General features: G+C 38.9%; 1 protein-coding gene and 1 pseudogene across 3 annotated transcripts; both read left to right on the top strand.

The window, feature by feature from the left end:
- The first annotated feature begins 5 nt into the window (after positions 1-5).
- On the top strand, positions 6-27,912 carry jak2a (Janus kinase 2a). 3 transcript variants are annotated; one of them, XM_028971513.1, is made up of 25 exons: positions 260-596; positions 747-805; positions 9,982-10,224; positions 13,530-13,653; positions 13,885-14,002; positions 14,896-15,041; positions 15,135-15,426; positions 15,524-15,643; positions 15,785-15,942; positions 16,098-16,209; positions 16,343-16,529; positions 16,642-16,766; positions 16,858-16,992; positions 17,077-17,164; positions 17,404-17,531; positions 17,845-17,983; positions 18,076-18,227; positions 18,661-18,811; positions 18,953-19,086; positions 19,314-19,503; positions 19,686-19,804; positions 21,619-21,791; positions 22,879-22,996; positions 24,420-24,533; positions 26,929-27,912. In XM_028971513.1, exons 3-25 carry the CDS (start codon positions 10,005-10,007, stop codon positions 27,034-27,036), a joined length of 3,351 nt encoding a protein of 1,116 aa, XP_028827346.1. In that variant the 5' UTR covers positions 260-596; positions 747-805; positions 9,982-10,004; the 3' UTR covers positions 27,037-27,912. The 3 variants fall into 3 exon arrangements, with proteins under 3 accessions (XP_028827348.1, XP_028827346.1, XP_028827347.1); XM_028971515.1 differs by lacking the exons at positions 260-596; positions 747-805 and adding an exon at positions 6-248; XM_028971514.1 differs by lacking the exon at positions 747-805.
- LOC114787263 (uncharacterized) lies at positions 25,201-25,331 on the top strand (annotated as a pseudogene).
- Positions 27,913-27,991: the final 79 nt, after the last annotated feature.

Here is a 27,991-nt window from a genome sequence, read left to right as displayed (position 1 = left end):
GGGGCGCCTTTCGCTGTGCGCAAGTGTCCGCCCTCCTCAACCGGACCTGCTCTCTTCCTCTGGCCGCGTATGTGCGCATTTCCATGCGACTTTTGTCGAGACGCGCGTCGGTCCTCTCACACCTCTCTGGCAGCAGCAGCTCCGGCAAACAGGGCCGCTTGTGTCGAGGAGAAACCGGACTTCACGATGGACCGCGGGCGTCTCTGTGTTAGCGCCTGCTAGCTCGCTGGCTAGCTCGAAGTGAAATCGTGTGAGTGACAGTTCATTTTTTATTTTATTTTTTTTTGTGAGACGCGAGCTGGCTAGAAAGCACCGGAATAACGCGATGGATTTGGCCGAGTCGCCAAGTCGCTAAACTCCAGCTGTACTCGCACTCTAATGTCCACGTTTGACCGCCTGTCGACTGACTTTTTGCCGCTTTTTTGCGTTTTTTCGCTTCGATTAGCCGCGTGGCTAATCGGCTAGCGTCGCTCTCGGGCTCCATTAGCTTGTGATTCGGGAACAGTTCGCTGCCCCCCCCTGTCTTTATTTTTGTTTCGTTCACTTCTGCCGTAGTCTCATTCACACCTCAAGGAGCGGAAAAACGTCAAAGTTCGGTAAGTACTGCCAGGTCTGCTACGCGGCTAGCGCCAAGCAGGTAGCTAGCAGGTAAACTGCTGCTGTTTGACGGGTCATTAGGTCAGTTTTAAGTGACAACTATTTTTTCAGCCTGTTCTTCACATGTGTGATGTTGTTTGTCCGTATAGGAGAGAGTTTAGTTGCAGGAGGTGCTGTAGCAGCCCCCGTTCACGGCTTCATGTTAACAGTAAGTCACATTGCACATTTTTTAATCATTACAGAAAAATATGTGAAGCATTTTGGACTAAGAAGCTTCCACTCAATCAGGCGGACTTGCTATAACGTCTTTTAGGCGTTCGAAAGCTGAGAAGTTCACTATTTCACTGTTTGTTTGTTTTTTTTTTATATCTCATGGACGCGGGTCACAGTGAACACCCAGATTTACGTGAAAGACATGCTCCATTTGTGTGCTGTGTGTAGTCAGGAAACAGGGCCACAGGGAATTGCCAGTTCCTCTTTTGTTCTCGCTACGGAACTCGTGTTGGTGCTGATATTATGTCCGTGTCGCTGGTGGCACAGCTGTAAACACTGAGGTCTGGCTGCAGCCTCTGTCCCGCATAATGCCTTTATGTTTGGAGGTGTGGCGCCTCTTTTAGACCTGAAAACTTCTTTGCACTGTAGTGGTCGTGCTGCCGTTGTTGTTATTGTCTTTGATGGTTTTCCTGATTTATTTTAGGAAGTCTAATCTACTTTTTATGACAAAGGGCACAATGTAAAATGGAAGATTTTTTTATAGAGCCCCTAGAACAAAGCAAAAGGAGTGTGGGTTATAAGTGGTTAATTATAGATAAAGCTGAAAGGACCAGAAAGAGAATGGACAGAAGGATGCCTGAACCTACACAAATAAGTGAAGTTTACACAAAGACAAGGATGTGCAAAGGGTAAAGGTCTGCTGTGGTTTATAATTATATAAAAAGAAAAAGTAGCCAGGTTTTCAGAAAACTTGGCTACTAACCAGATAACCCACAAATCATAAGTTCAAACTTCAGTCTATTACCGTTGTCCTAGAGCAGCACACTTAACCCCATGTTGCTCCCCAGAGCCCTGAACCTGTTTTAGTAAATCATCCTTAAAATGTATGTTCTGTAATTTGTGAAAATACACAATTAGGGACCATTTTTAAAAATATTTTATAGTGGAGACTGCTTAGTTTGCTGAATAATTGTTATTTTGAGTAATTGTGTTTTCATAAACAAAATTTATGTCAATACCTTCCACAAACCTTTTTGATGTGATTTAAGACGAGGCGTAAATGCTGGTCATGTGACAATAACTATAAAGAAACACATTATGTAATATTGTTGATGAGTAAAACGACTAAAATATCTTGGTTTTTGTTGACAAAGACAAGATCTTTATTTCTCTCATTTAATCGCGATCGAAAAATGAATTAGAGCATTTCTTCAGTATATAAGGTAACAATAATATGATAACAATAAGATAACCTTGCTGAAATTGCTTTGACTAAAAGAAAATGTTGTTTTTGTCTAGGTAAATGTGCTATATTGACTGGGTTAAATAGAACTGAATTACCTAAGAGATTAAAGTACAATTTTCATTGACTAAACCTAGACTGAAGTGTATAAAATATGACTAATGACTAAAATGCTCAGACTTTTAGTTGACTGAAACTTTGCTAGACTAAAATGTTTGGGGGATTTTCAGATTTAAATATGTCACAGGAAGCTGGCTTATGTTAGGTTTAGGTCCTTCATTTGGGTGATATTTAGCATGATGTGTTTTTTTTTTTTTTTTTTATGTTTCTTTGATCTAAACCATACTTTCAGGTCTTTGAAGTGTGTTGATAAGAATCATTCCCATTTATCTAATACCTAGCGTGAACATGGCTTTGGTTGAAAATGAGTCATTGAGATTGCTGTAGCAATTTCTTCACATCATTAGTCTGGTTTGTTCACTTAACTTATTTCTGAAAAAACATCATAAGCATCTATGTGTCAGAAGAAATATGTGTTGAATGGTTATCATTTATTCTTTTTCTGGTGTTATTCTAATAGGTCAGGGGTTCATCATAACGAAAGAAAATGACCAAAATATATTTGACTCCACGTATAGAGTTGGGATTCTGACCAATATTTTATTTTATGTAAAGAAAAGATGCCACATATGGGGCTGTTATAGCAGCCAAATCTGGCAACCTGGCTACTTGTCTGAGTAAACGTAAAGTGATTCTTAAGGATTTTGCATGCATCTCCTGAGGTGTTTTAAAATGCTGTGTGTGTGTTGTAGTTCAGAAAGGTCTGAGAGGACTAAAGAAGCTTTGCGCTTGTACAGGGTTAAACAGGTCATCCTGTGTCATAACCTGCCACCACCTCAACTTCTGAATCCACACACCAGTAAAACACACACAGTAAACCAGCAGTCATCTTGATGTGTTTGTTAGAAGCCATTTAAAAAGGGTTTATGGGTTTGTGTCCTGGCAGCTTTTTCATTAACATTGAAAAAAATATCCATTAGACTATTTTTTTCCCCAGCATGTGCTAAAACAGGCATATAGCTTTCAAGCATAAATATGCTGCTACTTTTATTGCTAGGCTGTCCTGTTTAGCTAGAAGGGTTGTATAAACAACCCAAATCTTTCAGTATATTCCATAGGTTCAGATAAGTATCTATATACTGCCCTTTCTCAACATGCACGTGGAACACAAGTAGGCAGTGTCTCTATAGTTCATTAGAACATGTCTGCTGTCACTGTGGCCTGGTTGAGCTGCAACAGATACAGCCTGTGGTATCTTGGCCAGCACGGAGGATCGGGTCTGGCAGTGATGATAGGACAGGCCCCAGTATACTCAGCCGCCAGATAAGCATGTAACAACTAGGTACTTGCTCTGTCCGTACAGCGATAAGAGCCTTGCTGAGCAAACAGTGGCATTTGAAAGACCATCACTCCAAAATTTACGCCGTTTCGAGAGGGGAGCAAAGTTGTTGTTCAAACCTAATATGAATATTTTAATTCCTACTGTCAAGTAATACTGTTGAAGTAAGTTAACTATAATAAGAAGGCTGTATCTTCGCTTTTCTCTCTGCATTTTGATATTTTTCAGTTCTGCGGCATGAGAAGCTAGGAGAGCTTTTAAAAAAATTCTCATTTATTTGACTATTATCAGTTGCTGCTACAGAGTGTTATTTTTGACGTTTACGTTGCAAGGTGTAAGCAAGAATGATTAGAGCAGCCGTAAACTACACAAGACATAGCAGGTCCTCACCACTTCACTTCCTGCCCTCCACCTGAATTTCACACCTTGGCTTAACGTCATGTGAAATCATCCTATGAGAGCGAAAGAGAGAGAACGGGTGTCTGGATCACTGCTTGTGTTGCCTGTTGTGTCATCTTGGTTGGCTTTTTTGCTAAATAAACCGATCAGATTTCAGTGTGGGCAGGCATTTAACTTCTCGAAGGTGTGATAACTGCTTGGCTGCTGGGGCATTGGAACATGGAAGTAACGCATGCACATACCACATGGTTCAGTACGTAAAGCTAGCAAAAAGTGAAATGGTTGAAAACTGAGCCGAAAAGGGCAGCAATAGTCATGTTTTTTATGGTAATAAACTGTTTTGTTACCTCTGGTGTATTCGGTTGCTATATCAAAAAATGTGAAAAATTGGACCATTTGACTATTGTGGTGTTTTTTTTTTTTTTTTTGTTTTTTTTTGGCCATATGGCCTATCTCTCGGAACTGCTGCCATTTCCTTTTCCAGACCATACATGTTCTAAGTGAATGCCGTTTTTGGACCTCTGATTTCAAAGTTGCTGTGTTCTTGCCATGGTGAATGACCTGTGTCATGAAAACAGTCTTCCACAAGCTCACCATTTAAAAAATTTGGAATTGATGCACTTGTAGTTTACAGCATGTTTTCACAACTGCCATAAACAATGGATTAATTATATTTTTTCTCAAAAAACAGCAGCACTACTTCCTGCCCAGGGCTCTAGACTAACTTTTGCACTGGTCCACCTACCTTTTTTTTTTTTCTTTCTTTTTTTTTTTTTTTTTTGTTTTGCACCAAATGTTAGGTTTTTTATTTTTTGACAGCATATATTGACTTGATTTATGATTAAATATCAATCTGGTTAACATAATTCTTTTTTTGAAGCACAATTCTACATGAAATATATCTTACAGAAAATGTGTTGGTTCTTCACTGAGCTAAAATTATAACAAGATAAAAGTAATTAAAAGTGCAAGTTTTTTAAGGGCTCTATTATCATCTGCCTGTTGCTGAAAGGCAGCGTGGAAAGGGGACACTTGGCTAGTACATTTATCACTGCATGTAATGTGTTTTATAGAAGCACTCTTTAATTTTACTTGGACTTGGGTGTTAAATGCGAAGTCTGGTGATGTTTTGATTAGGGCCAATCAAGTTTCGGGTCTCACCCTTCACAATCTGATTGGTTTAGAATACTACATGGACCTAATATGTGTTTGTTGCGTGGACCACATTGAGGTTACAAAAGTTCTCCCCATATTCTGTTCTTTGCAAAATGTTTAATTTATTGCACATTTTGCATTCATGTACACTAAATTGTGTTGCGGTGCACACAACGAAATATATCCCAGTTTTTGACCCATCACCCTTAGTGAGCAGTGGGCAGCCATGAAAGGCACTTAGGGAGCAGTATGTGGGCACGGTACTTTGCTGAGTGGCACCTTGGCGGCATGTGATTCCAACTGGCAACCTTCTGATTACGGGTCAACTTCCTTACCTGCTAGGCCACCACCGCCATGACTACCCCCTCCTGATTCAACATAGCTTTTAACGTAATATTTGGCTGCTGAGTCGGTATGTTTATGACACATACTTGCATAACTTTTGAAGAAGTCTGTTTTTGAATAAAATTATTCAAAAATAAATCCACATTTTTGTTCACTGCTTATTAAGCCAATACCAATTCATTGAAAATTTATTGAAAGTGATATTTTAATAATGTTTTAATAACTTCTATTTAGTGAATTACTGTAATTCCTTTGCTTGTCCAGATGAAGCTCTTCAAACCTTTTTCCAATTTCTTTGAGTCCAAAAGTCCAATAAAATATTGAGTCCAAAAGTCCAATAAAATATTGACACCACAAACGTGGGCACTGAAGACACCCCCTACCCATCCATTATTCAAGATTGTGGCTCTGCAGTTGGAATAGTTACCATATTTTGCACTTAATAATCCATAATTTGAGAGAATTAGCATTGCATTGCATATGGCTTATATGCAATGCTTATGCAGTCATGCTCAGTAGTAGTAGCAGCTGCAGCATACATTTACATTTACAGCATTTATCCAGAGCGACTTACAATCAGTATTACAGGGACAGTCTCCCTGGAGCAATTTAGGGTTAAGTGTCTTGCTCAGGGACACAATGGTTGTAAGTGGGATTCGAACCCGGGTCTTCTGGTTCATAGGCTAATGTGTTACCCACTAGGCTACTACCACCCAGCAGCATATGGCTGCTGTCACACAGATCAAGCTGGGATTGGTTCTTGCCTGAGCCCATGGCCCATCCACAAAAAAACCCAAATACGTTTAATGTGCTTATCAGATAAACACATAATTCCACTGTGCAACCATCCATCACAGCTTTTTTGTTCTGTAAAGATACTGTGTCAGCAAACTGCAAGGGAGTATTTTCCTTTTGATTGTGTGGCATTTTTTAGGAACTAGCAGGATCTGAGCATAAAGTTCTACAGCCTTTTTTAACCTTACAATTTTATTTTCATGATCATTTATTTAATTATTCTAGGAGAATCATGCCTTGTGGAACATAGACCTTACTGGAAACCTGGACCATGTACCCAGATGAAACACACACTGTTTGGAATTCCAAGGTGTTTATAGTGCAGCTAGTGTGTGGTGTTTTTGGGTGTGTCTGCTTTTAGTTTTAACCAGTACTGTCATTTACAAATGTCTGTTGGCTGATTCATTAAAGCCCTTCCCTCAAACCCCACACACTTTTTTTGCAGCGCTCTCCATTTTGGAGAACAATATCATCTGTCTGCTTACTGCCAAACCAACATTTAAGAGCATTTGCTTGCCAGCCCTTTATAATAGATTTAATGCAAATGCAAACATGACACTACAAAAATACGGTTAACTTGTTTATATCAGTTGTTTAAATGTAGACACCAAAGAATGTAGAGATGATTATGAAGTATGTAGGATCTCCTAGTTACAGTGATTTTTATGGAACGCATGTAGCTTCATCCTTTTCTACTCCTTAGTTTTGCTTCTGCAGAGTTAAAGAGTTAAATAACACTGTTGCACAGAGTAGTTTTGTTCTGTTTACCTAGGGCAACTGTGGGCTTCATATAATTTTTATTTATTTATTTATTTATTTATTTATTTAAAGGTCCAGGCTGTTTATGACTGACTGTGTGTTCCATTTCAACAGCAGGATTAGCAGAGGGAGAACATTCTTCTTAGGTGGCCCTGCATTTTTACGAGACAATCTTTTATGACTGACACACAATCAAAAAAAAAAAAAAAAAGAGTGAACACTTAGACATTTTCTGATTTTAAGGCATGGCCAATACTTATTGCCAATTTTCTTAAACAGGATCAGTGTAGTAATGTGCGATATAAATGGTATGCAATATGAATTGGGCCGACAGGAGAGATTTTGATTATACAGACCTACCGCTGAAATATCCACATCACGTGCGCAAAACCACGCGTACTTGAAGCCCGATGCATGAAGGAGCAGTGTGTTAAAGAGTGGTGCATCATTGATAATCTGACCTGAATAACATTAGCAGTGGGTCCTGTATTCGACATTCTCAGATCTTCACTGTATTTTCTCTTACTCATTGAACAAAAACATGCAATGTTTTCAAATAAAAGTTCCAAATGGAAAGATATAAATTGTCGTGTTGTAGATCTCTGGATACTCAAGAGACTCTTAAAATCAGCCTTTTCTCCATTCCCACTTTGTGTGTGTTTCAAAGTGGTAGAAAGAAAACTCATCCGCTTTGATTCTATTGGTCGCGCAAAAATTGGTCACGGCGCAGTGGTCATCACCATCATCCTGTCATTCAAAGTTCAACAAATGATTGTGGTGCCAGCACGGTGCCGGCAGGTGCATCATGATGCATTGATTATACAACACCCCTATTGTGCAGTTCCCTATCCAACTCCTTATTCAATAGCCGACTCTCTCTCTCTCTCTCTCTCTCTCTCTCTCTCTCTCTCTCTCTCTCTCTCTCTCTCTATATATATATATATATATATATATATATATATATATATATATATATATATATATATATATATATATATATATATATATATATATATATATATAATATATTTTGCACATGCACCATATCTGTATCCTGTTAATCAGATATTATTGATACCAAGGTAATGAAAGATTTCAGGCAGGGTGTCAGTACATGAGTGGGGTGATGGAAAATAGTCCCATGCAGTACACACTCATGCACTGAGTAAATGATCAACTGGCTGTACCTTAGGAGGTGTGTTTTTTTTTTTTTTAGTCGGCATGACTGATTTGTTTCTCTGCTGCTACCCTTTATATTAGCCAAGTACATTAGCAGTGAGCCCATGGAAACTTACTAGTACTTTTCCACAGCTCAGTGTAAGGTTCTGTTTTTAGTCAGTCGTGAATTTAGTCACTAAAACCTGTTTGGCAAATCAGTAGTTTGTAAACTGACTACCTAGCTGTGCAACTTTTGAGCAATTTTGGAAAATTGCTGAAGTGGAGGCAAAACATCTGCAGCATGACCAGTCAATTTCTGAATGCTTGATTGCCTGGAGCAGGGATGCAGGGATTAACCAGTTTGACAATTAACCATGGTGTGAAACATTGCAGATTTCCCAACATTGCAAAAAAACCAAAGATCTACACAAAGCGAAACACACACAAAGCACCCAAAAAGGGTCATGGAAGACAACCAACATTGGGACTACTCCTTTTGAAACTCTTGAGGTCTCCTTTGTATGAATATTTGGGGTACCCAAAATATGCTACAGGAGAAATCCAAGACCACATGTCATCCATTTGCAGAGCTTGCAGAAAAAAGTTGCGTCCAAGGAGGGGTTACAAATTGTATGTGGGCGAGGGTTATAGAGTGCTAAAGCTGACACAACTTGCTGTTTACACTGAGTTATACATGTAGGCTACTGATTGAACTTAGCTTCCTACTTGTCTATAAAAAAAGCAGTATGTTTACTTTACTGGTGGTCTCATAAAAAGACATTTCAAACGTAGCCTGTTTGCATAGGTCCTAAAACAGTAACACGATTTACATATTATGAAATATATAGTCTAATTTTATTAATAGTTTGCTCAATAATTTGTAAATGCACCTTTGACAGAAATTACAGCCTCAAGTCCTTTTGAATATGATGCCACTAGCTTGGCAAACCTATCCTTGGCCCATTCCTCTTCCTTATCTCCAGAGATGTTAGATTGGCCAAGCCAGAGTCCAGACTTGAATCCATTCAAATTGTCCTGATGCTGATGGCTGTGTGCTTAGGGTCGTTGTTCAGGTAAAAGATGAACCATCGGCTCAGTTCAAGTTCAAGAGCTCTCTGTAGCAGGTTTTCATGCAGGATGTCTCTGTAAATTGCTGCAGTCATCTTTCCCTCTATCCTGACTAGTCTCCCAGTTCCTGCAACTGAAGAATTGTATTGTATTAAGAATTGAATTATGACTGAACTGCCAATAACACGCACATATGTAAGGTGATTAGTGTACCAGTGATTATATTCTTGAATGTTTTGAAATGTATGGGGGTTAAATGTCAAATGCATGTAAAATAATAATTTGTGTAGAATATTTATAGGCTTTATTATCAGTAGGCAGTATTACACTTGATTGTTTAATGTCGGAAATGCATTCTTATTCTTTTAAGCAAGTGAGTTTACATTGGGTTTCTGTACATGGTTTAGATTTTGTGCTAGTCTATTCTGTTCCAAAAAAATCAATCTGCTTTTCAAAATGTGTTCAGTTTTGGTTTTGCTGCACACGTGTACATGATCTGAATGACTTATTCAAAGACTTTCTACAAGCTTGGCAATTTTGTGTAAGCCATAGTTGCATGTGCCTCAACTAGGAGCAGTGGTGGCTGGAAGGTTGCCGGTTCGAATCTCGAGACGCCACTGAGAAGCACTGACCCCACACACTGCTCTCCGGTGCCTTTCGTGGCTGCACACTGCTCACTAAGGATGTTGGCTTAGCTGCAGAGGGCACATTTTGTTGTACTTGCTGTGCTTCACAATTTCAATCGCATCACTTCAAAAATAAACAAATTCTTTATTTAGAGTGACAGCACATTTTATTGTGACTTAAAGGTGGAAGTAATAAGTTTGTCTCTTTGCTCTCACGTCTTCAGGTAGATGCTACAGCAGAGTGCGCATGGCCTGTATTGCACTGATCACCATGGAGACGCCCACGTGTCCTAGCCCTACTCATCAGAATGGTGACTTACTCGCAGCCAAGGAGACGCCCATTGTCCTGCAGGTCAAACTCTACCATCAGGACCACCACGTGGAAAATGGCAGCCATAGCCATCTGACATACCCCCCTGGAGAGTACGTGGCGGAGGAGCTCTGCATTAATGCCGCCATCGAGTGTGGTGAGTCCGTCAGGGTGTGTGTTTGACACATACAGCGAAAAGAACAGTGTATAACACAAGTGTGTGGTTTTATTGTTTGCATGGTACACAGCCTATGCTGACTGTTATTCATGTTGTATTGACGCCTTCCAGTTTCTAGCCTGTCAAGTTTGCAGTGTTTCCAAAACAGGTAAATTATCAGCCAAAGTACATTTGATGACTCACTTTTTTTTCATCTGTCCAAGAGAAGGACACCATTTGTCCTTTGCTAAACTTGCCATATATGTTTGGTTTTGTCACAGGAAAGGTCTACTGAGAGTGACAAATGAAATTGACAGTTTATTTTTAGACAAAATACCTGACATGAAAGCTATAGATTATCTAGAAGTGAATTGCTTCATAGCAATATAGTTCATGTTTGCTCTATGCTCTAGATAACATTACAGACTAATTAACAAATGCATTATCTTTTCTATTTTATAATCTTTATTTATGCATTTATTTGTAAGCATTGACCAAATTAGGTGTATGGCTCACTTCATGTGTCTGTCTGCGGTTTTTAGGTGTTTCTTATCTGCGCCGATATACGATATAACCTTTTCAGAATGCCACCCTCCAATGTTTTTATGTTCTGCTCTTTATTTGAGAGACCAGCACAAACCTCGACCTAGCAACTTGTTTATTTCAATTCAACAGACACTTCCATGGGTGTCAACTTATGGGGATTTCTGTGGTTTACACCTGTTTTTTTTTTTTTTTTTTTTTTTTTTTTTTTTTTTTTTTCCTCCTCCTTCTTACTTCTTCCTCATACTCTGTCGTCTGTACGGAAAATAGTCCACTTTCTGACTCTTCACTGAGCACATCATTTGTAAACTGGTTACATATGTACTTTGAAATAATCTGACTAAATTCAAGAAAAAAGCATATCTTATGCTTAAAATCCACTAGGTTGTGTTACAGCGTTTTTCACTTGCACAATGCCTGAAATTGTCCACATTGTAATAAATAACAGACTCTCATATAAATAATTAATTCATGATTAAATTGTCAATATCACACAGTAATGAGACTTAAATTATATCAATGTTGCAGACATTTTACACATTCATTCATACTTGACAGGTGGTTGTTTAAAGTCTTGTAAAGAGCCTTGTGGAAGTCTTGTGGATGCTTTACAAGTTGGTAGTTTGTATTTATGCTTATTACAAAGAAGTGGCATAACATGAGCAGGGAGCTGGCAACTGAGGTGCTTTTTTTTTTTTAACAGGTGGAATCGGCATTTAATGTAATCTAAGTGGTGGGAACACCATTGACTTCTGTGCATTTCAGTCATAGCAAGAGAGGTTTTGCTTGTCTGAATAATTTAATAATGTGTTTTATTTGTGTGGTACTTCAAATACTGTTTGCTATATGTGCATGTCAGTAAGAGAAAATATGTTGCAGTTAGACAAAAATTGGTGCAAAATATTCAGATTTTCATGTTATTATTTCTTTTTAATCTAATAATATAGTAATAATTGACTCATAAATTTATATTCATGTTCACAAAAATATTCACCACCAATAATTAATGTTTAATACTATTATTTTCCATCCTGATGTCTGATGAAGACCCCCGCCCCCACTGCTTTGTGATTTACACAATGCATTATGCTGTCTTACTTTGCATGAGAGCCAAGAGAGGGTAAGTGGGAGAGTTGCATCATGTCAGTGGGCTCACCAGCAGTGGCATTGCCTCCAGCTCTTGCCCACTTCCTTTTTAAAACTCAGTAAACCGTCTCAATTTTGTGATGTGTATTGTTCCCCTACTTTGCCCTTTATTTAAAAAAATCCATTCTGTGTTGTCTTGTGTTTGAGGAACATTTAATTGCTTTTCAGACACTGTTATATGCGGTTTGCTTGTCTAACTATGTGCATGTTAGCAGCATCTCTGGAGGTAGATATTTAGTGTTAGTGTGAATGTGCAATGGCACATCCTTTTTCATAAAATTTTGTCTCTTGTCTCGCTTACATGTGCAGAAATGTCTAATTGGGAATAGATCTTAAATTGAATTGAATAATGTAGGTTATCACAGCTGTCACAGTTCTCCTAAATGTTGGTTTCTGTACTGTACTGAGTTGTTCTAACACTTCAAACTCTACATCTGCATGTGAGTTTGATGTTAGGAAAAAAGTAATAGTCTGATCATGTTAAATGAGGTCTCTGTAAGCTCCACATATCTGTGCACGTGGTCTAGTGTTCTTTGTTCTCTGGTTGGAAGATGTTGATAAAAATTGGCAGAACTGCACACATTGCTTTGGTTAAAAACCCCTACAACAATAAAGGAGCCATTTGAATCTTTTTGTTTCATGTTGGATTATGCTGTGAATTGTACCAAGTGTTGTCTTTGTGTCTGGTGGTGGGTAAAGATACAGAATTTCTGCTTTAAGTCAGAGGGAACAATGGATGAGTGGTGTTGATGATGATCATATAAATGCAAACACGGCCATGTCTTACTGGGACTCTTGCTGTCTAAAATGTGGGAAATGTGGCCTGGACTTTTAGCTTAACATGGATACTATTACAAGGAAGTCAAATTTTAATGTCATCTGTTTGTGGAGCATTGTTGTGTTAGTTTTTCTTGGATGTTCCTCTACTAGAAAGAGACACTCTTATTGTCAAAAGTTTGAGTAAAGTAGTACATCTTTAAATTCAGCTTTTCTGCATCAATGGTATGACTTGAATTTGCAAATTCAGAACTGACAGTTTCTGACTGTTCCTTTTTATCAATAGTGTAAAGAATTATGGTGCACAAGCACTGTATAAAAAAAACACTCAATCTGATGTTACCTGGCATGAGACACATAGCACTGTAGAGGTTACAAGAATTAACAGTTTTTAATTGATTAACACCAGTAGTTTACTATTGCAGTAACATGTAAATATTGTATGTAAAAAGGTACCAATGTTACAGGAAAAATCCAAAAATAAAAGAAAGGAGAAAGGTATAGAGGAAGAAAGAGGGGAAAAAAAGCCTGGCCCAGGAGAACCAAGGAGAGAAAGGCCCAGAAATACCACAAAGTTCCCACAGACCAATCAGGATTTGTCCTTTTGATATCCCTGCTACATCCTTCTTGTTGTGACACCACAAGCCATTCGCTGGCTTCTGACACCTCTTGCCTGGGGGGTGTTGCAGCTTGACAAAGATACAGGCGGGGGCCGTCATGAAAGACAAAAGCACAAAATGTCATGGACCTGGGGTTTCCAATCTTACAATAGTTTTTTTTAATTATTATTATTATTAATTTTAAAACATTATTGCTTTTTATTCTGTGTCTTTGCACAGGTGTGAGCCCCATGTACTGCAACCTTTTTGCCCTCATGAGAGAGTGTGACAGAATTTGGTTCCCACCCAACCATGTATTCAAACTGGATGCATCAGCTAATGAGAAACTGCTTTTCAGAATAAGGTAGGCTGTGTCCTACACTGTCAACAACTGTCATTGGGATTGTGATATTGGAGATGTAGAGCTTTTCATTGTTCAATATTTTTAGGTAAATATAAAAGGTTCACTTTCCTCATAGGCCTCCTATTCTCCTCCTCCGGTAATCTCAGCATGTGATCACTTTGCTGTAGTTTGAGGTCTCTTTCCTTTTTTGTTCATTTTTCTCTGTACTCACTTTTTTTTCTTATTCTGAAGGTTCTCCTTCCCAGGCTGGCACAGCAGTGGGGCTAACAAAGCCTACCGCTACGGAGTGACCAAAGGCTCTGAGACACCTTTGTTAGATGACACAGTAATGGCCTACCTGTTTGCCCAGGTAAGCAACACACCTGCTACAGTGCACACTAGACCTTTGCTACATTTAAGTGATTAATGTACTTGTGATTTTGTGATTAGAAAAAAAGGTATACACAGTACTTGCATCTTACGGATTTCTCATTTTGTTTGTGTGGATCTGCTCAGTAGACCCAGTAAAAGATGTGTGGGTGTTGAGGGAAGGATCTAAAATAAATTGTCTGCGGTATGTGTGGTGTTCAAAACATTACTGGACGAGGAATTTGAGGAACTAGTATTTCTGTTTGTCTGCAGTTTAGTTATTATAAATAAACAAAACGTCTTTTTTATAAGAAGAATCGGGTGTTTCGAGGATGTGAATATTGACCCAATAGATAAGTCTGAGTTTTAGTCATCAGCTTCATCATCAAATCCTGCTCAGTTCCTCAGAAGCTCTTGACTGTCAAGTTCCTCAGAAACAGTCATGTTCACGTAAATGACTGAAGTGTGTTTTGTAACGCAGGCTTCACACATTTCATATGGATAGTAAATAAAAGGAACCCTTAGTCTTGCGAATATGTGAATTTTTCTCACAGCTTGCGAATATGCGAATTTCTCACAGCTTGTTTAAACTCTTAAAATTAATTAATTAATTAACCAAACAAGATAAAAGAAACTAAAGCCTAGATGTAACAGAAGACTGATGTAACAGTGTGTGTGGAGTCATTTATCAACTCTACTCCATAATTGGAATTAGGATTATTTACTTGCCAATGTCATCCATATTTCATGAACTAATTTTTTCAGGGCATTCAGAAGTTGATAAGTTCTCATGCAGACTATATTTGATATGATGTCATCCAATTTTGGTTGATTACACGTGCCAATTTACTTTGATTATGTGGCTTGAGACACTTTTTCGGTATTTCCCCTCAGTGGAGGAGTGATTTCGTGAATGGTTGGCTGAGTGTGCCCATCAGTCATGAGACTCAGGAGGAGTGTCTGGGCATGGCTGTGCTGGACATGATGAGATTGGCCAAGGAAAGTGGCCAGTCACCTGTTGACATCTACAATGCAAACAGGTGGGCTGTGCAAGTAAAATGCTACCACTTTGTAACCCATATGGAGAATACTTGTGACAGACTTTATTAATTCTTGGGACTTCATCCTTCCAGCTACAAGTCATTCCTTCCTAAAGAGATGCGTGCGCAAATCCAAGACTACCACATTGTGACCCGGAAACGGATCCGGTACCGTTTCAAGAAGTTCATACAGCAGTTCTGTCAGTGCAGAGCAGCAGCTCGTGAACTGAAGCTGAAGTATCTGGTCAACCTGGAGTTGATTCAGCCAGCCTTTTACTCTGAGCATTTCCAGGTCACAGAGCACTCTACTGGGGAGGTCACGATCATAGTCACAGGCAACCACGGTATCCAATGGTCTCAAACAAAGGACCTTGAAGAGAAGAAGGTATCACTGTCTTATGGTTTTATTTTTTTGGTCATTAGAGGGAGTCATACCCATGTGTATGTCCTTAAAGATTTATTTATTTATTTATTTATTTTAGGACTTGCAAACATACTGCGACTTCCCAGAAATCATTGACATAAGCATCAAGCAAGCCAACAGAGAAGGATCCAATGAAAGCCGCATTGTAACCATAAATCGACAGGACAACCAGACTCTCGTAAGAATCTTCTACACACACACACACACACACACACACACGTACGTGATCAGTTCTGAATATTTTACATAGCAGTTAAAACATGAAAGTAAAAAAGTGCTGAAATCTAATCAATTTGGGGTGTCTTTTCATCTATTCTAGGAGCTGGAGTTCCACTCTTTAGATGAGGGGCTGTCCTTTGTATCTTTGATTGATGGTTACTACAGACTTACTGCAGATGCCCATCACTACCTGTGCAAAGAAGTGGCGCCCCCTAGGTTGCTTGAGGGTATTCAGAGCTTTTGCCATGGGCCAGTCTCGTAAGTACTAACAATTCGTGTGTGTGTGTATGTGTATGTACTAGATTTATTTTAAATAGTTTTTAGATTAATTATTATATATTTTTTGACACCACTAATCAGACAAAATAAGCATGTGACTGTATATGACTCCTGATTTGCTTCTATACCTTTAGAATGGAGTTTGCCATCAGCAGGCTGCGTCGCTGTGGGAACCACAAAGGCTTTTACATTCTGCGATGCAGCCCAAAGGATTATAACAAATACTTGCTGTCCTTTGTGGTGGGGGTGAGTGACCTGACCTATGTTAATTTCTGAATATTGCAAAATGCACACAAAGACCATGTGATTGGAGTAATGTGGTAGCTGTGTGGATGACCTGTTTTTAACAAGGGTCTCTTGTTTGTTTATTTTATTTCAGTATGATGGAGTGGTGGAGTATAAGCACTGCCAGATTGTAAAGATGCCGTCAGGAGAGTATGTCCTCAGTGGGGCAAGGCGCAGTTTTGGCACACTTCATGAACTTCTGCACCGGTACCAGAAAGAGGCGCTGCGCTCTGATGGCCACATCTTCCAGTTCACTAAGTGCTGCCCACCAAAGAGCAGAGGTGAGATGTGAACAGATTAGTAATCACATAGAATGATGATGTGCTTCTTGTGTACTTTTTAGTGACACTATAGTTTAGGATGTAATAATCTAAATATGGTCCCTTTCTATAGATAAGACTAACCTGCTGGTGTGCAGAAGCAACCAGGGCTCAGATGTACCGCTGTCACCTACACCCTTCAGACACAACATCAGTCAGATGGTCTTTCACAAGATACGGAAGGAGGATCTGCAATTTGTACGTTTTCACCTTTTTTCACTCTTTTAAGTAAAAGTAAACATGAATCTAAAACAAAGAGTTTTACAATAAATTAATTTTGTAATTTCAGAATGAGAGCCTAGGTCAGGGCACGTTTACCAAAATATTCTGTGGCATTCGGAAAGAGCTTGGTGACTATGGAGAGATGCATGAGATGGAGGTGATTGTGAAAATTCTGGACAAGACACATCGTAGCTACTCTGAGGTAGGCTTAGAACTCTGCCAATCCTTAGCCTGTTTTTATTTCAATAAATGTTAGGTTTGTTGATTTATTATCTTTTTTTTTTAGTCATTTTTTGAGGCCGCCAGCATGATGAGCCAGTTGTCCCATAAGCACCTGCTGCTGAACTATGGTGTGTGTGTATGTGCAGATGAGAGTAAGTTAATTGCCTGAACCTTACACCCCCATTATCTCACTTTCGCTGTCTCTCTGCTGCTTCAGTGGTTAGTACTAAAACAATACTCTTAATTTTAAATTCCGCAGATCATACAAAATCATTTATGGGATTCATACACTTTTTAACTGTCCTCCTTGTACTACAACAATTGTGACTTGTGTTGGAGCATGTGTGACTTTATCTGTGTCTGACTAAATGCATTAAACCCTGCATCTCAGATATCATGGTTCAGGAGTATGGCAAGTTTGGTTCTCTGGACACTTACCTTAAGAAGAATAAGAACTCTGTTAATATTACCTGGAAACTGGAGGTAGCCAAACAGCTGGCCTGGGCAATGCATTACATGGTGAGGAGACAGAATTCTCTCTATAATTTAAACAAGATTTGGGTTCCTTAATGTACACTAATGCATTGTGGTCTTAACCAGTAGAACTGAATTCAAATCAGTTCTAAAGTCAGAAGTTTTAGCAGCACAGATTCACAGCGTCTTTTGATGCAATTTTGCTTTTAATCATTGAAATTTAATGTTATTGGACTAAAGACAGACTTGAGATGTATTGGGAAACTAACTAATCGACTAATAGTACGCCTAGTTCCTCTTTTTTGCTGAACTTTTACCATAGGATTAGATTAATTGGAAATTTGTTTAAATCCTTCAGGAGGACAAAGGACTCATCCATGGTAATGTGTGTGCCAAAAATGTCCTCCTGATCAGAGAAGAGGATCGGAAGACTCGGAATCCACCGTTTATCAAACTGAGTGATCCTGGAATCAGCATTACAGTTCTGCCTAAAGAGAGTAGGCTATCCTCATCTTTACTTGAACAGAGGACAGTAGAAATACTTTAAGTGTAATATTCTTTTAAAACATTCTGGGTTTTCCTACTGTAGTCCTACTGGAGCGAATCCCGTGGGTGCCACCAGAGGTTGTGGAGGACCCCAGGAACCTCAGCCTAGCTACAGACAAGTGGAGCTTTGGCACCACACTGTGGGAGATCTGCAGTGGAGGGGAAAGACCCCTCAATACCCTTGACTGCTCAAAGGTAAAATGGTGTCATCTGTTTAGTAAAGTGCAGCAAAAAAAAACCCAATACATTATCAATGTGCTTATGACTAATATCTTGGTGTATTGAAGGTAAAGTTGAAGACTTAAAATTGACATTTTTCCAGACAGCACAAAATGAAATGTGCATTTTTTCTCACTTGTTTAATTACGACTGTAAGTGTCATAGAGAACTGTAGAATGTATCACAATTGTCAATGTGTCCTCTGCTTTTAACCATCACCCAGAAATTCTAATGTGTAGTTCTCAATGTGTTTCATGATTTAAAAATGGCATGCAACTTTAATGGCATGCACACACACACACACACACACTTAATATATACAAAATAAGCCTTATTCATGATGATGGCTCTTAAATTTCTATGACAACTTACGGGACTTCATGGGTTTCTGTCTGTTATTCACTCCCAGAAAAACCTGTTCTATGAAGACCGGCATCAGCTGCCAGCGCCCAAGTGGACTGAACTTGCCAATCTTATCAACAGCTGCATGGACTATGAAGCGCTGCACAGACCATCCTTCAGAGCTATTATCAGGGATCTCAACAGTCTTTTCACACCCGGTCAGCACAGTTAATAGCACAACCCAGAACATCCCCACCTACTGTTTACAACGTTGTCTAACATATCAAAGCCATTGGTAGCCCTTTGCAAGTCTGTTGCAATTCCATTGCTGTAAGTCTCCTTTGCTTTACTGTTTTCAGACTATGAGCTGTTGGTGGAGAGTGACATGGTGCCAAGCAGACCCCGTGGCTTTGGTTTTGCTGGAGCGTTTGAGAATCCAGAGCCATCTCAGTTTGAGGAGAGGCACTTGATCTTTCTGCAATTGCTGGGGAAGGTTGGGACCAACAAATCATTTCACTGACTTTCATATAGCTGCCTTACTGCCAGGGATGTATCAATGTTTGTGAAACAAAGAGTGGATATTATACAGACTCTCTTTAAATGCTGTCTTCTGCTAAATGTTTTAGTTTATTTCTTGTTTCAATTTGTGAACTATCAACTTTTTTTGATTTGGTCGTTCATCGGCATCACATTTTTTTTATTTGCAATTTGTGTTCCAAGGGAAACTTTGGCAGCGTGGAAAAGTGTCGCTACGACCCCCTGCAGGATAATACAGGGGAGGTGGTAGCTGTGAAGAAGCTGCAACACAGTACCGCAGAGCATCTGCGTGACTTTGAGCGTGAGATTGAGATCCTCAAGTCCCTCCATCATGAGAACATTGTTAAATACAAGGGTGTCTGCTACAGCGCTGGTAAGCATCTTCCATCAGATTTCCATCTGATCTTGTGTTTGCATCTACTAGTAATGTGTTTTATGTATCATGATTTGCCTGTTTGATTTATGTTGTAATGAGAGAGACTTCAATGGCTGTCACTAAAAATTAGAATCATGTATTCTTGAGGACAATACTTGACAGCTCTTTTTTGCTATTAGGCAGGAGAAACCTGAGGCTGGTGATGGAGTTTCTTCCTTTTGGCAGCCTGAGAGAGTACCTAAACAAGGACCGTTTTGACCATAAGATGCTCCTGCACTATGCTTCCCAGATCTGCAAGGTATTCTCTCAAAGTCTTAAAATGTCTGGAATATACACTGCTTAAAAATAAAGGGAACACTTAAACAACACAATGTAACTTCAATCACACTTTTTTGAAATCAAACTGTCCATTGACAATCAAATTCACATGCTCTTGTGCAAATGGAATAGACAACACGTTTTATATTATAGGCAATAGAAAGACCTCACCAATAAAGGAGTGGTTCTGCAGGTGGTGACCTCTGCAGAAATTCCCCAAATTCACCACTGGCCCCCTGTGCTCCTCACAGATGTAAGCAGGTTCACTGAGCACATGTGAAAGACATGGCAGAGTCTGGAGACACTGTGGAGAATGTTCTGCTGCATGACCAATTTGGTAGTGGGTCCATAATGGTGTGGGGTGGCATTAGTTTGGGCAGCCACACAGCCCTCCATGTGCTCACCAGAGGTAGCCTGACTGCATTTGCCTGAAATGAGAAAATTAGCTCATCAGACCCCTTGTGAGACTGGTGTGTTTGGCCCTGGGTTGATCCTGATGCAAGTTAATGCTAAACTTCATGTGGCTGGAGTGTGTCAGCAGTTCCTGAAAGACAAAGGCATTGATGCTATGGACTGGCCCGCTCGTTCCCCAGACCTGACTCCAATTGAGCACATCTGGGATATCAGGTCCGGCACCACAGACTATCCAGGAGTTGGTGGATTCTTTTTTTTGTCCAGGTCTGGATCCTGGACAAATTTAGCAACTACAAACAAGCAATAATTTTGTCCCTCACATTCCTGTTACTTTTTCTTTAAGAGGCTCTTCTATCCTTCACTCATTACCTGTATTAATGGCTCTGGTTTGAATTCATAATCTGTATAAAAGATGCCTGTCCACACCTTCAAATTGTCAGACTCCAACTTCCACCATGGCCAAGACTAGAGAGCTGTCTAAAGATACCAGGGACAAGACTGTACACCTGCACAGGACTGGGATGAGCCAATCTAAAATAGGAAAGCAGTTTGGTGAGGAGATCAACTGTTGGAGCAGTAATTAGAAAATAAAATAAAAACAAGATCACTGACAATCTCCCTCAACCTGGGGCTCCATGCAAGATCTCGCCTCGTGGGGTACAAATAATATTGAGAACGGTGAGGACAATGATCCCAAACACACCACTTGGGCAAAGAAAGTGTGACTGTGTAAACAGCATTACAAGGTTCTGAAGTGGCCTAGCTAGTCTCCAGACTGCAATCAAATACCGAATTTTTGACCAACGACAGCCCCAAAACATCATAGTAATTGAGAAGATCTGCATGGAAGTACGGGCCAAAATACCAGCTTGTGTGTGTGTGTGTGTGTGTGTGTGTGTGTGAGTAAACCCGGTGCAGACAAACAGGTCTGACCTCTGTCATTGCCTACTAAGGTTACATTACAAAGTATTGAGCTATTTTTGACCTAACACTTATTTTTTACAAATATAACATAATATGATTTCCTTTTTATTATTCTTTTACACTGTTTGTCATGGTTTCTCAACTTTTGCCTTACTGTACTTTTCTTTGAAGCTTGTCTAACTATGAGGAACCTTTGTTACTTTTGTCAACGCATTTGACAATGTCATCTCATTTATTTGGAATATGTGTAGTTTAGTGCTGCTCACTACAACTTATGGAAAGTTATTGTGGCCTTATATATTTTCCTAAACAAGAAGTCTCCATAGCCACTGCAATCAGATGTGCTAGTGTATTGTATGGTAGCCTACAGTCAGACTACAATGATTCGGTACAGTAAGCACCATTTAAACTTTCCTCGCTCGGGCTAGAAGTGACCTTTGTCCCTTGTGTCTCTAGGGCATGGACTACTTGGCAAGCAGGCGTTATATTCACAGAGACCTGGCCACACGCAACATCCTGGTGGAGAGTGAGCAGAGGGTGAAGATTGGGGACTTTGGGCTCACTAAGGTTCTGCCACAGGACAAAGAGTACTACACAGTGAGAGAGCCAGGAGAGAGCCCCATATTCTGGTGAGTTAAGTTTCTTATGAAATTCAAAATCACAAAATAATGGACAATCATTGTTCAGTGATATTTTTATTTGCTTTTATGTAGGTCTTAGTGGTCTCCTAAGACTATATCCGAAGTCTTGGTGCAGAATTACAGCCACTTTGAGCCAGTCCCACAATGAGATTTCCGTAGGATGCACTCTTTCTGTGTCTGTAGCTTTAAATGATAATGAGGAGGAGAGCGGCCTGTGGAAGTTGATGGGGCATTCGTGGAAATAATGTCATTAACACATTTACCAACCACAATTTTTGGTGGTAACAGGAAGGATGTCTGCATTTTTCCTAAAAAAAAAATAATTTAATTAACCCACTGGTTCTTCAAAGTGTTGTGTGAGCCATGAATGTCAATGGAGATCATGTTTTAGGGGAGGGGTGGTAAATTCACTGGGTGGGGAAAGCATGATAAAGGGGAGGTAACCTTACCAAATTCCAGATCAGACTGTGAGCTACCACTCTCTGAACAGCGTAACAGAATGACCAAAGCGCTCTTTACACCTATTGTCATATCAAGCCACTGCAGGACCATAGACAGGCTACGGAACTCGTATTACCTTGTATCTCACATAGCAAAATTTTCATGTCATGGGACCATTAACAGATCATAAAGAGTTACTCAAACCTGCTAAAGCTGCTTAACCCAGCAATTACTAAAATGCCCTTATCCTGAAGGTTTCTTGTCAGATACATACAAAAATGTAAAGGACTACATTGGGCAAACTGAATAATATTATTTCAAATTTTATTTGCATTGGAAATTATGCACAAATGTTGTAGAGAACGAATTAATTTGAACATATTGAAAAACATTGTTTTAATACCAAAAGAAAAATTGAAATTTAATGGCTGATAAACTTTGTAAACTGGTGTAAAACTAGCTAAGAGCTGAAAATGGAGCAAAGGAGGGCAGCAAGAGTCATGGTTTCATATGTTAATAAACTGTTTAATATCTCTGATGTCTTCGGTTTCAGTCTGGCAATATCTGATGCTGATGTTTAGGTGTGCATTCATTGTGGTGATTTTTTTTAATTGTTGACTTGTGTGTCCTGTAGGTATTCCCCTGAGTCTCTGACTGAGAGTAAGTTCTCTGTGGCATCTGATGTGTGGAGTTTTGGAGTGGTTCTGTACGAGCTATTCACATATGGAGATAAGATCTGTAGCCCTCCAGCGGTAAGCAAATTTTAAATAATTAAAATAATTTTGAAAAGAAATTGTTTATTTTATTTGGTATGATCAGCTGCATTGCATGTAAGTAAATATTTGTAAAGGTGCTATTGAAATGAAATCATTAACAACCCATCTAATCCATATATGTAAAGAACTCAAACTGTAGATGTCCGTAAATGAAGTGTAATAAAATGGACTGACATTTAATTCTTTAGTTAATTTAAAATTATGTAGTTCTCCTTTAAACTAGGAGATAGTCTTCTGCCCTGGTCCTGATGCAGATTGATTCTATACCAAACAGAGGAACTGAGCAGACTGGTCCAAGCTCCTGTGGTATCTTTATTATATATTTTTTTTTTATTATATAAAAGCGGTAATGTTTGCAACGCGTAATGTCCCTGTCTCATATACGAGTGGTTACCGACATTTGCCTGGGCGTGGTGGAACTGGGGATGTGTAAACATAATAAATTCGAGAGTCTGATATAAACCCCAGCAACGGCATGAGATTCTCTTTCTTCCCAGCGGGCCTCCTTTCTCTGCATGCTTCACCAGAGTTTCCTCCACTACTCACTTACCCAAACTCGTTACAAGCCGAAGCCACAAATGCACAAACCTGGTTCAGACATCTTTGGCAGCAGATGAGCACAGACTGAACACGTACTTTTAACGTACTTTTGGATTATGCCGCCAACAGTGCTAACTGGAACATTCAGTAGTTTAGAAATTCTTCTGTAACCAATGTCTGTGAAGATTCTCAGTCATCGGGGTGAAATTGTCTGAAAGTTTAGTCATTGCAACTGGACTTCTTTCTTTAAGGACTTCTGTAACCAATGCAATCAGGTTTTCAACCATTAAAGTGGCAAATGTCTTGAGAGAGCTCTTTGGTTTTAGCAATCATAAGATGATATTAACTTGCATGATTACCTTGTAATTAGCTGGTGACATTTTTTGCACCTTTCTTCACATTGTTTCATTCTATTACACACAATTTACGGACATCTATCATTTGATTATGATTGGTTATGTTGTTGCAGACTTTTGGACACAGTTACACCTTTAGAAACAAATCTAACTAGAAAATTGGTGACGTGTTCAATATTGTTGCTTTGCTAAAAATAAAGAGTATTTCGAATATATTACTGAAAGTTGCGCATAACAATGCGCTTATTTCTATATATGTCTATACACACACACAAGAAGTTTGTGGTTTAGATGTATCAGTTCTCTAGAAAAAGTAATTGGTTGTTTGCTTTTTTTCTATTACTCGAAATATTTTCAGTAAAGAAAGTCAGGATATCCTTTGTGCAACTATGTCTCCACCACTCAGTCTGTGTGTATGTGTGTTTCGCTCTTGACTGCTGATCGATTTGTAATGTTGTATTTCTGGAAGTGAATGGAAACTGTTTGGCTGCTCTTCTCCTCAGGTGTTCATGAAAGAGATGGGCAATGATAAGCAAGGACAGATGATTGTCTATCATCTGATCGATCTGCTAAAGAGAGGATACAGGCTGCCAGCTCCAGAGGACTGTCCTGTGGAGGTAAAATCATCCTAACCTGTTGATCCACCTTGCTAAAAGCAACTCCCTCCGTAATGTCATTCAAATGTGGCTCCTCAAATTAGGCTCCTCAATAGCTATTCTAAACAAAATTGTTATCCCAGAGTACCAAACGCAAAACTGGCCAATCTAAAGTGATTGTCACATGTGATACACTGCAGCACAGCACACAGTGAAATTTGTCCTCTGCATTTAACCCATCACCCTGAGTGAGCAGTGGGCAGCCATGACAGGCGCCCAGGGAGCAGTGTGTGGGGACGGTGCTTTGCTCAGTGGCACCTTGGTGGATCAGGATTCGAACCGGCAACCCCGTAAACAGGGCTGCTTCCTTAACCGCTAGGCCACCACTGCCCCAATCTGGCAACAATGAGTGCAATATCCTGTCTCTTCCTCTCTCCTCTGTGTTAATCCTATTTTTTATTGAATGCTATGAGGGGCAAAATGAATTAAATAAAAATTATTATTTAAATGGCAAATTAAAATTCATAATGAAAATCTGGAATAAAACTAATTAATTAAATATTATTTGAATTAATTCTATTGATCAGTCATCAAAGTAAGTGGGTGGGACTAATGCTGTAGTGTGCCAATCCCACAATGCCTCTTACCAGCTGTTGGGAAAAAAAAAATCTGTGCTATGTTGGAAAGTATACTTTCTGCTGGCAAGGCAGATACCATGATCAAGAAGGTGGTTCAAAGAGGGCTCAGCCATTGCCTCAAATGTTGGAATCTATACTCCATAATTTCTGGTAGTGGGGCACAGCATTTTGCTCTCCCCTGATTAATTTTATTTGACTGCATTGGTGGCCTAGCAGGTAAGGAAACGGATCCGTAATCAGAAGGTTGCCCAAACTGCCAAGGTGCCACTGAGCAAAGCACCGTCCCCACACACTGCTCCCCAGGTGCCTTTCATGGCTGCCCACTGCTCACCAATGTCCCTGGCTGGTGGAACAACCTGCCCTCCTCCACACGACTAGCCGAGACTATCACCACTTTTAAGAAGAAGGTGAAAACCCTCTTATTCCAAAAATATTACAGACAAATCTAACACATACACATGCATACACATTGAACAAACAAATACAAAATGTATAAATACATTATAATTTTTCTTAGTCTAGCACCCAACACTCTCCGAGCATGCTCTTCAATGACAAGTCTAAGCCTTATCAGGGCTCTTAGTTTGTATACTCGATATTCTATAGAAATCGAACGAGAATTGCTGGTGTCTTCCCATTGTAAGTCGCTTTGGATAAAAGCGTCTGCCAAATAAAGTAAAGTAAAAGTAAAGTAAAGTAACTTTCAGTCGACTGAAACTAAATGAGAGTACAATGAGACTACAAAGAGACAGACTAGACTAAAACTAGGGCTGTGCAATATGGTATAAAATTCAAAGTGCAATATACAGTAAATTGAAGCATAGATGATATATATTCTGGTATGAAATTTCATCTGTAAATTTAAATTTAACTTTTAATATGTGTCCAACGATTCTGCTTCAGGAAGTTTTATAATAAACTTCTTACGGACACATCAACATAAGCAAATAGCACAACCATATACCAAATAAAACAATATCTGGGCAAATCTACTGAAAGTGGACTTTGTCACACCCAAGGCCAGTAAAAAAATTACACAAAAAATTTTAAACAACACTATGCTTGTTCATACTTTATCTGAAGTCCCTCCTGGATTCCATGGTTTTATTTTCTGGTTTTTAAAATCCAACTGACTTTGATGCACAGTGACCGGTGGATTACTGACAGTTTGAAGGCTTCTCTCATTTGATTTATTGGGTTTGCAGTATTTTTAAGACCTTTTAAACTCTGGATTTAAGGATTACTAGTCATTTAGTCATGATATTTAAGGCCTTAATTTTGGACTTTTTAAGGATCCCCGGAAACCCTGCCGTGCTCTGTGATCACAAACTATTGTTAACTAAAATTAAACAGGCCACCAAAAACAACTATAACCCAAATAAAATTGTGAAATATTTGAATTGTGAAATATTTGAATGACTTATTATATTAATTATGATTGTTTTAACATTCATATTATTGAATTAATTAATGATTTCCCATTTCAAATAATTCATGACATTTTTTTAAATTAATTATTGATTTATTTATCTGTTTTTTTTTTTTTTTTTCTTCTTGCCACTCATAGCACACCATAATTTGTCTTTCTTCTGATAAGGACAAACTAGCAATAATCATAAACATGATTCTGTTTATGTATTCAATATGGATTCAATGTATTTTATTTATTTAGATATAAATAATTATATCAAATTATTTTTTCTAACAATGTCATGAGAGAACAGTTTTTAAAAAAAAAAAAATGTAACTTTTTTTTTTTTTTAACCTTCTTTCTTCAGATTTACCAGCTGATGAATGAATGTTGGAGCATGGACCCTGTACAGCGGCCTACTTTTAGGCAGCTCAGCCAAAATGTGGACATGTTTCGGGATGCCAAAGAGAGCTGAATGACAGGGTGCTGAGAAAATCTACAGATCACTGTGCATTCTGCCTTTTATACTGTGGCATTTAGACACAGGAGCTGACTGGTCTAGATCTGATGTGGTCAGGCCTTTCCAAGGATAGCTTCTCAATGTGCTCTTAAAACACTGGACACTTTTGCACCTATTTTGGGACAATTGCCGACTGTCCCATTTGACAGGTCTAACTGGGCTGGAAACATTGAAAAGCTTGAATCTGGACTGCCGTTTCTGCTCAGATGCCTCCGAAATATGTAGTCCGGGAGCAGAAGGGGTGCTTGGGGACCCGCTGGAATTGAGTAATCCAGCATATTCCCTGAGAAGCTACATAGCTTTGCATCAAATGTGACTCTCCTGCACTGATGCAGAAGATGGTGCAAGTGGCAGGCACCTAACAAGAAACTGGACCGTTACAAACTGGGAGAAAAAGCAGCCGACGAGGCAATAAAATGCTTTTGACTTTCTGCAGGACACAAATAGGATATCAGAACATGTTTAAGTGCCCTATAAAAAAATGTACATAAAATGAAGAGGACATGGAAGTGGAACATTTTGAAAAGTTTTATATTTTTTTGAATTCCTTTATTCGGCAGCAGCGCTGTTATAATCATTTACCATTGTGCTTGTTTTTTAATGATTTTTTTTATACATAGAAATATATATAATAAATAGATGCATAGATAATATATGTTTATATGATGAGGAACGGGTGTTTAAAAACGGAATATCTGTTTTTATTATTTTTCAAAAGACTAAAATTTTAGAGCAACGACTTTGTTTAAATATTGCAGGGCTTAAGCAATTGTAAAATATAATTTCTATGCCCTGCTGAAATATATATATAAAAAATATTATTGAAAGTTCTGTGGCATTGTTTTTGATATACATTTTTTTTAAAATAATTACATTCTGAAGAAGAGCACACTGGGATTAAAACTGGGTT

Source organism: Denticeps clupeoides, chromosome 3 (assembly GCF_900700375.1).
Source record: "Denticeps clupeoides chromosome 3, fDenClu1.1, whole genome shotgun sequence".
NCBI classification, from domain to species: Eukaryota; Metazoa; Chordata; class Actinopteri; order Clupeiformes; family Denticipitidae; genus Denticeps; species Denticeps clupeoides.
This window is presented reverse-complemented; position numbering and strand designations above follow the sequence as displayed.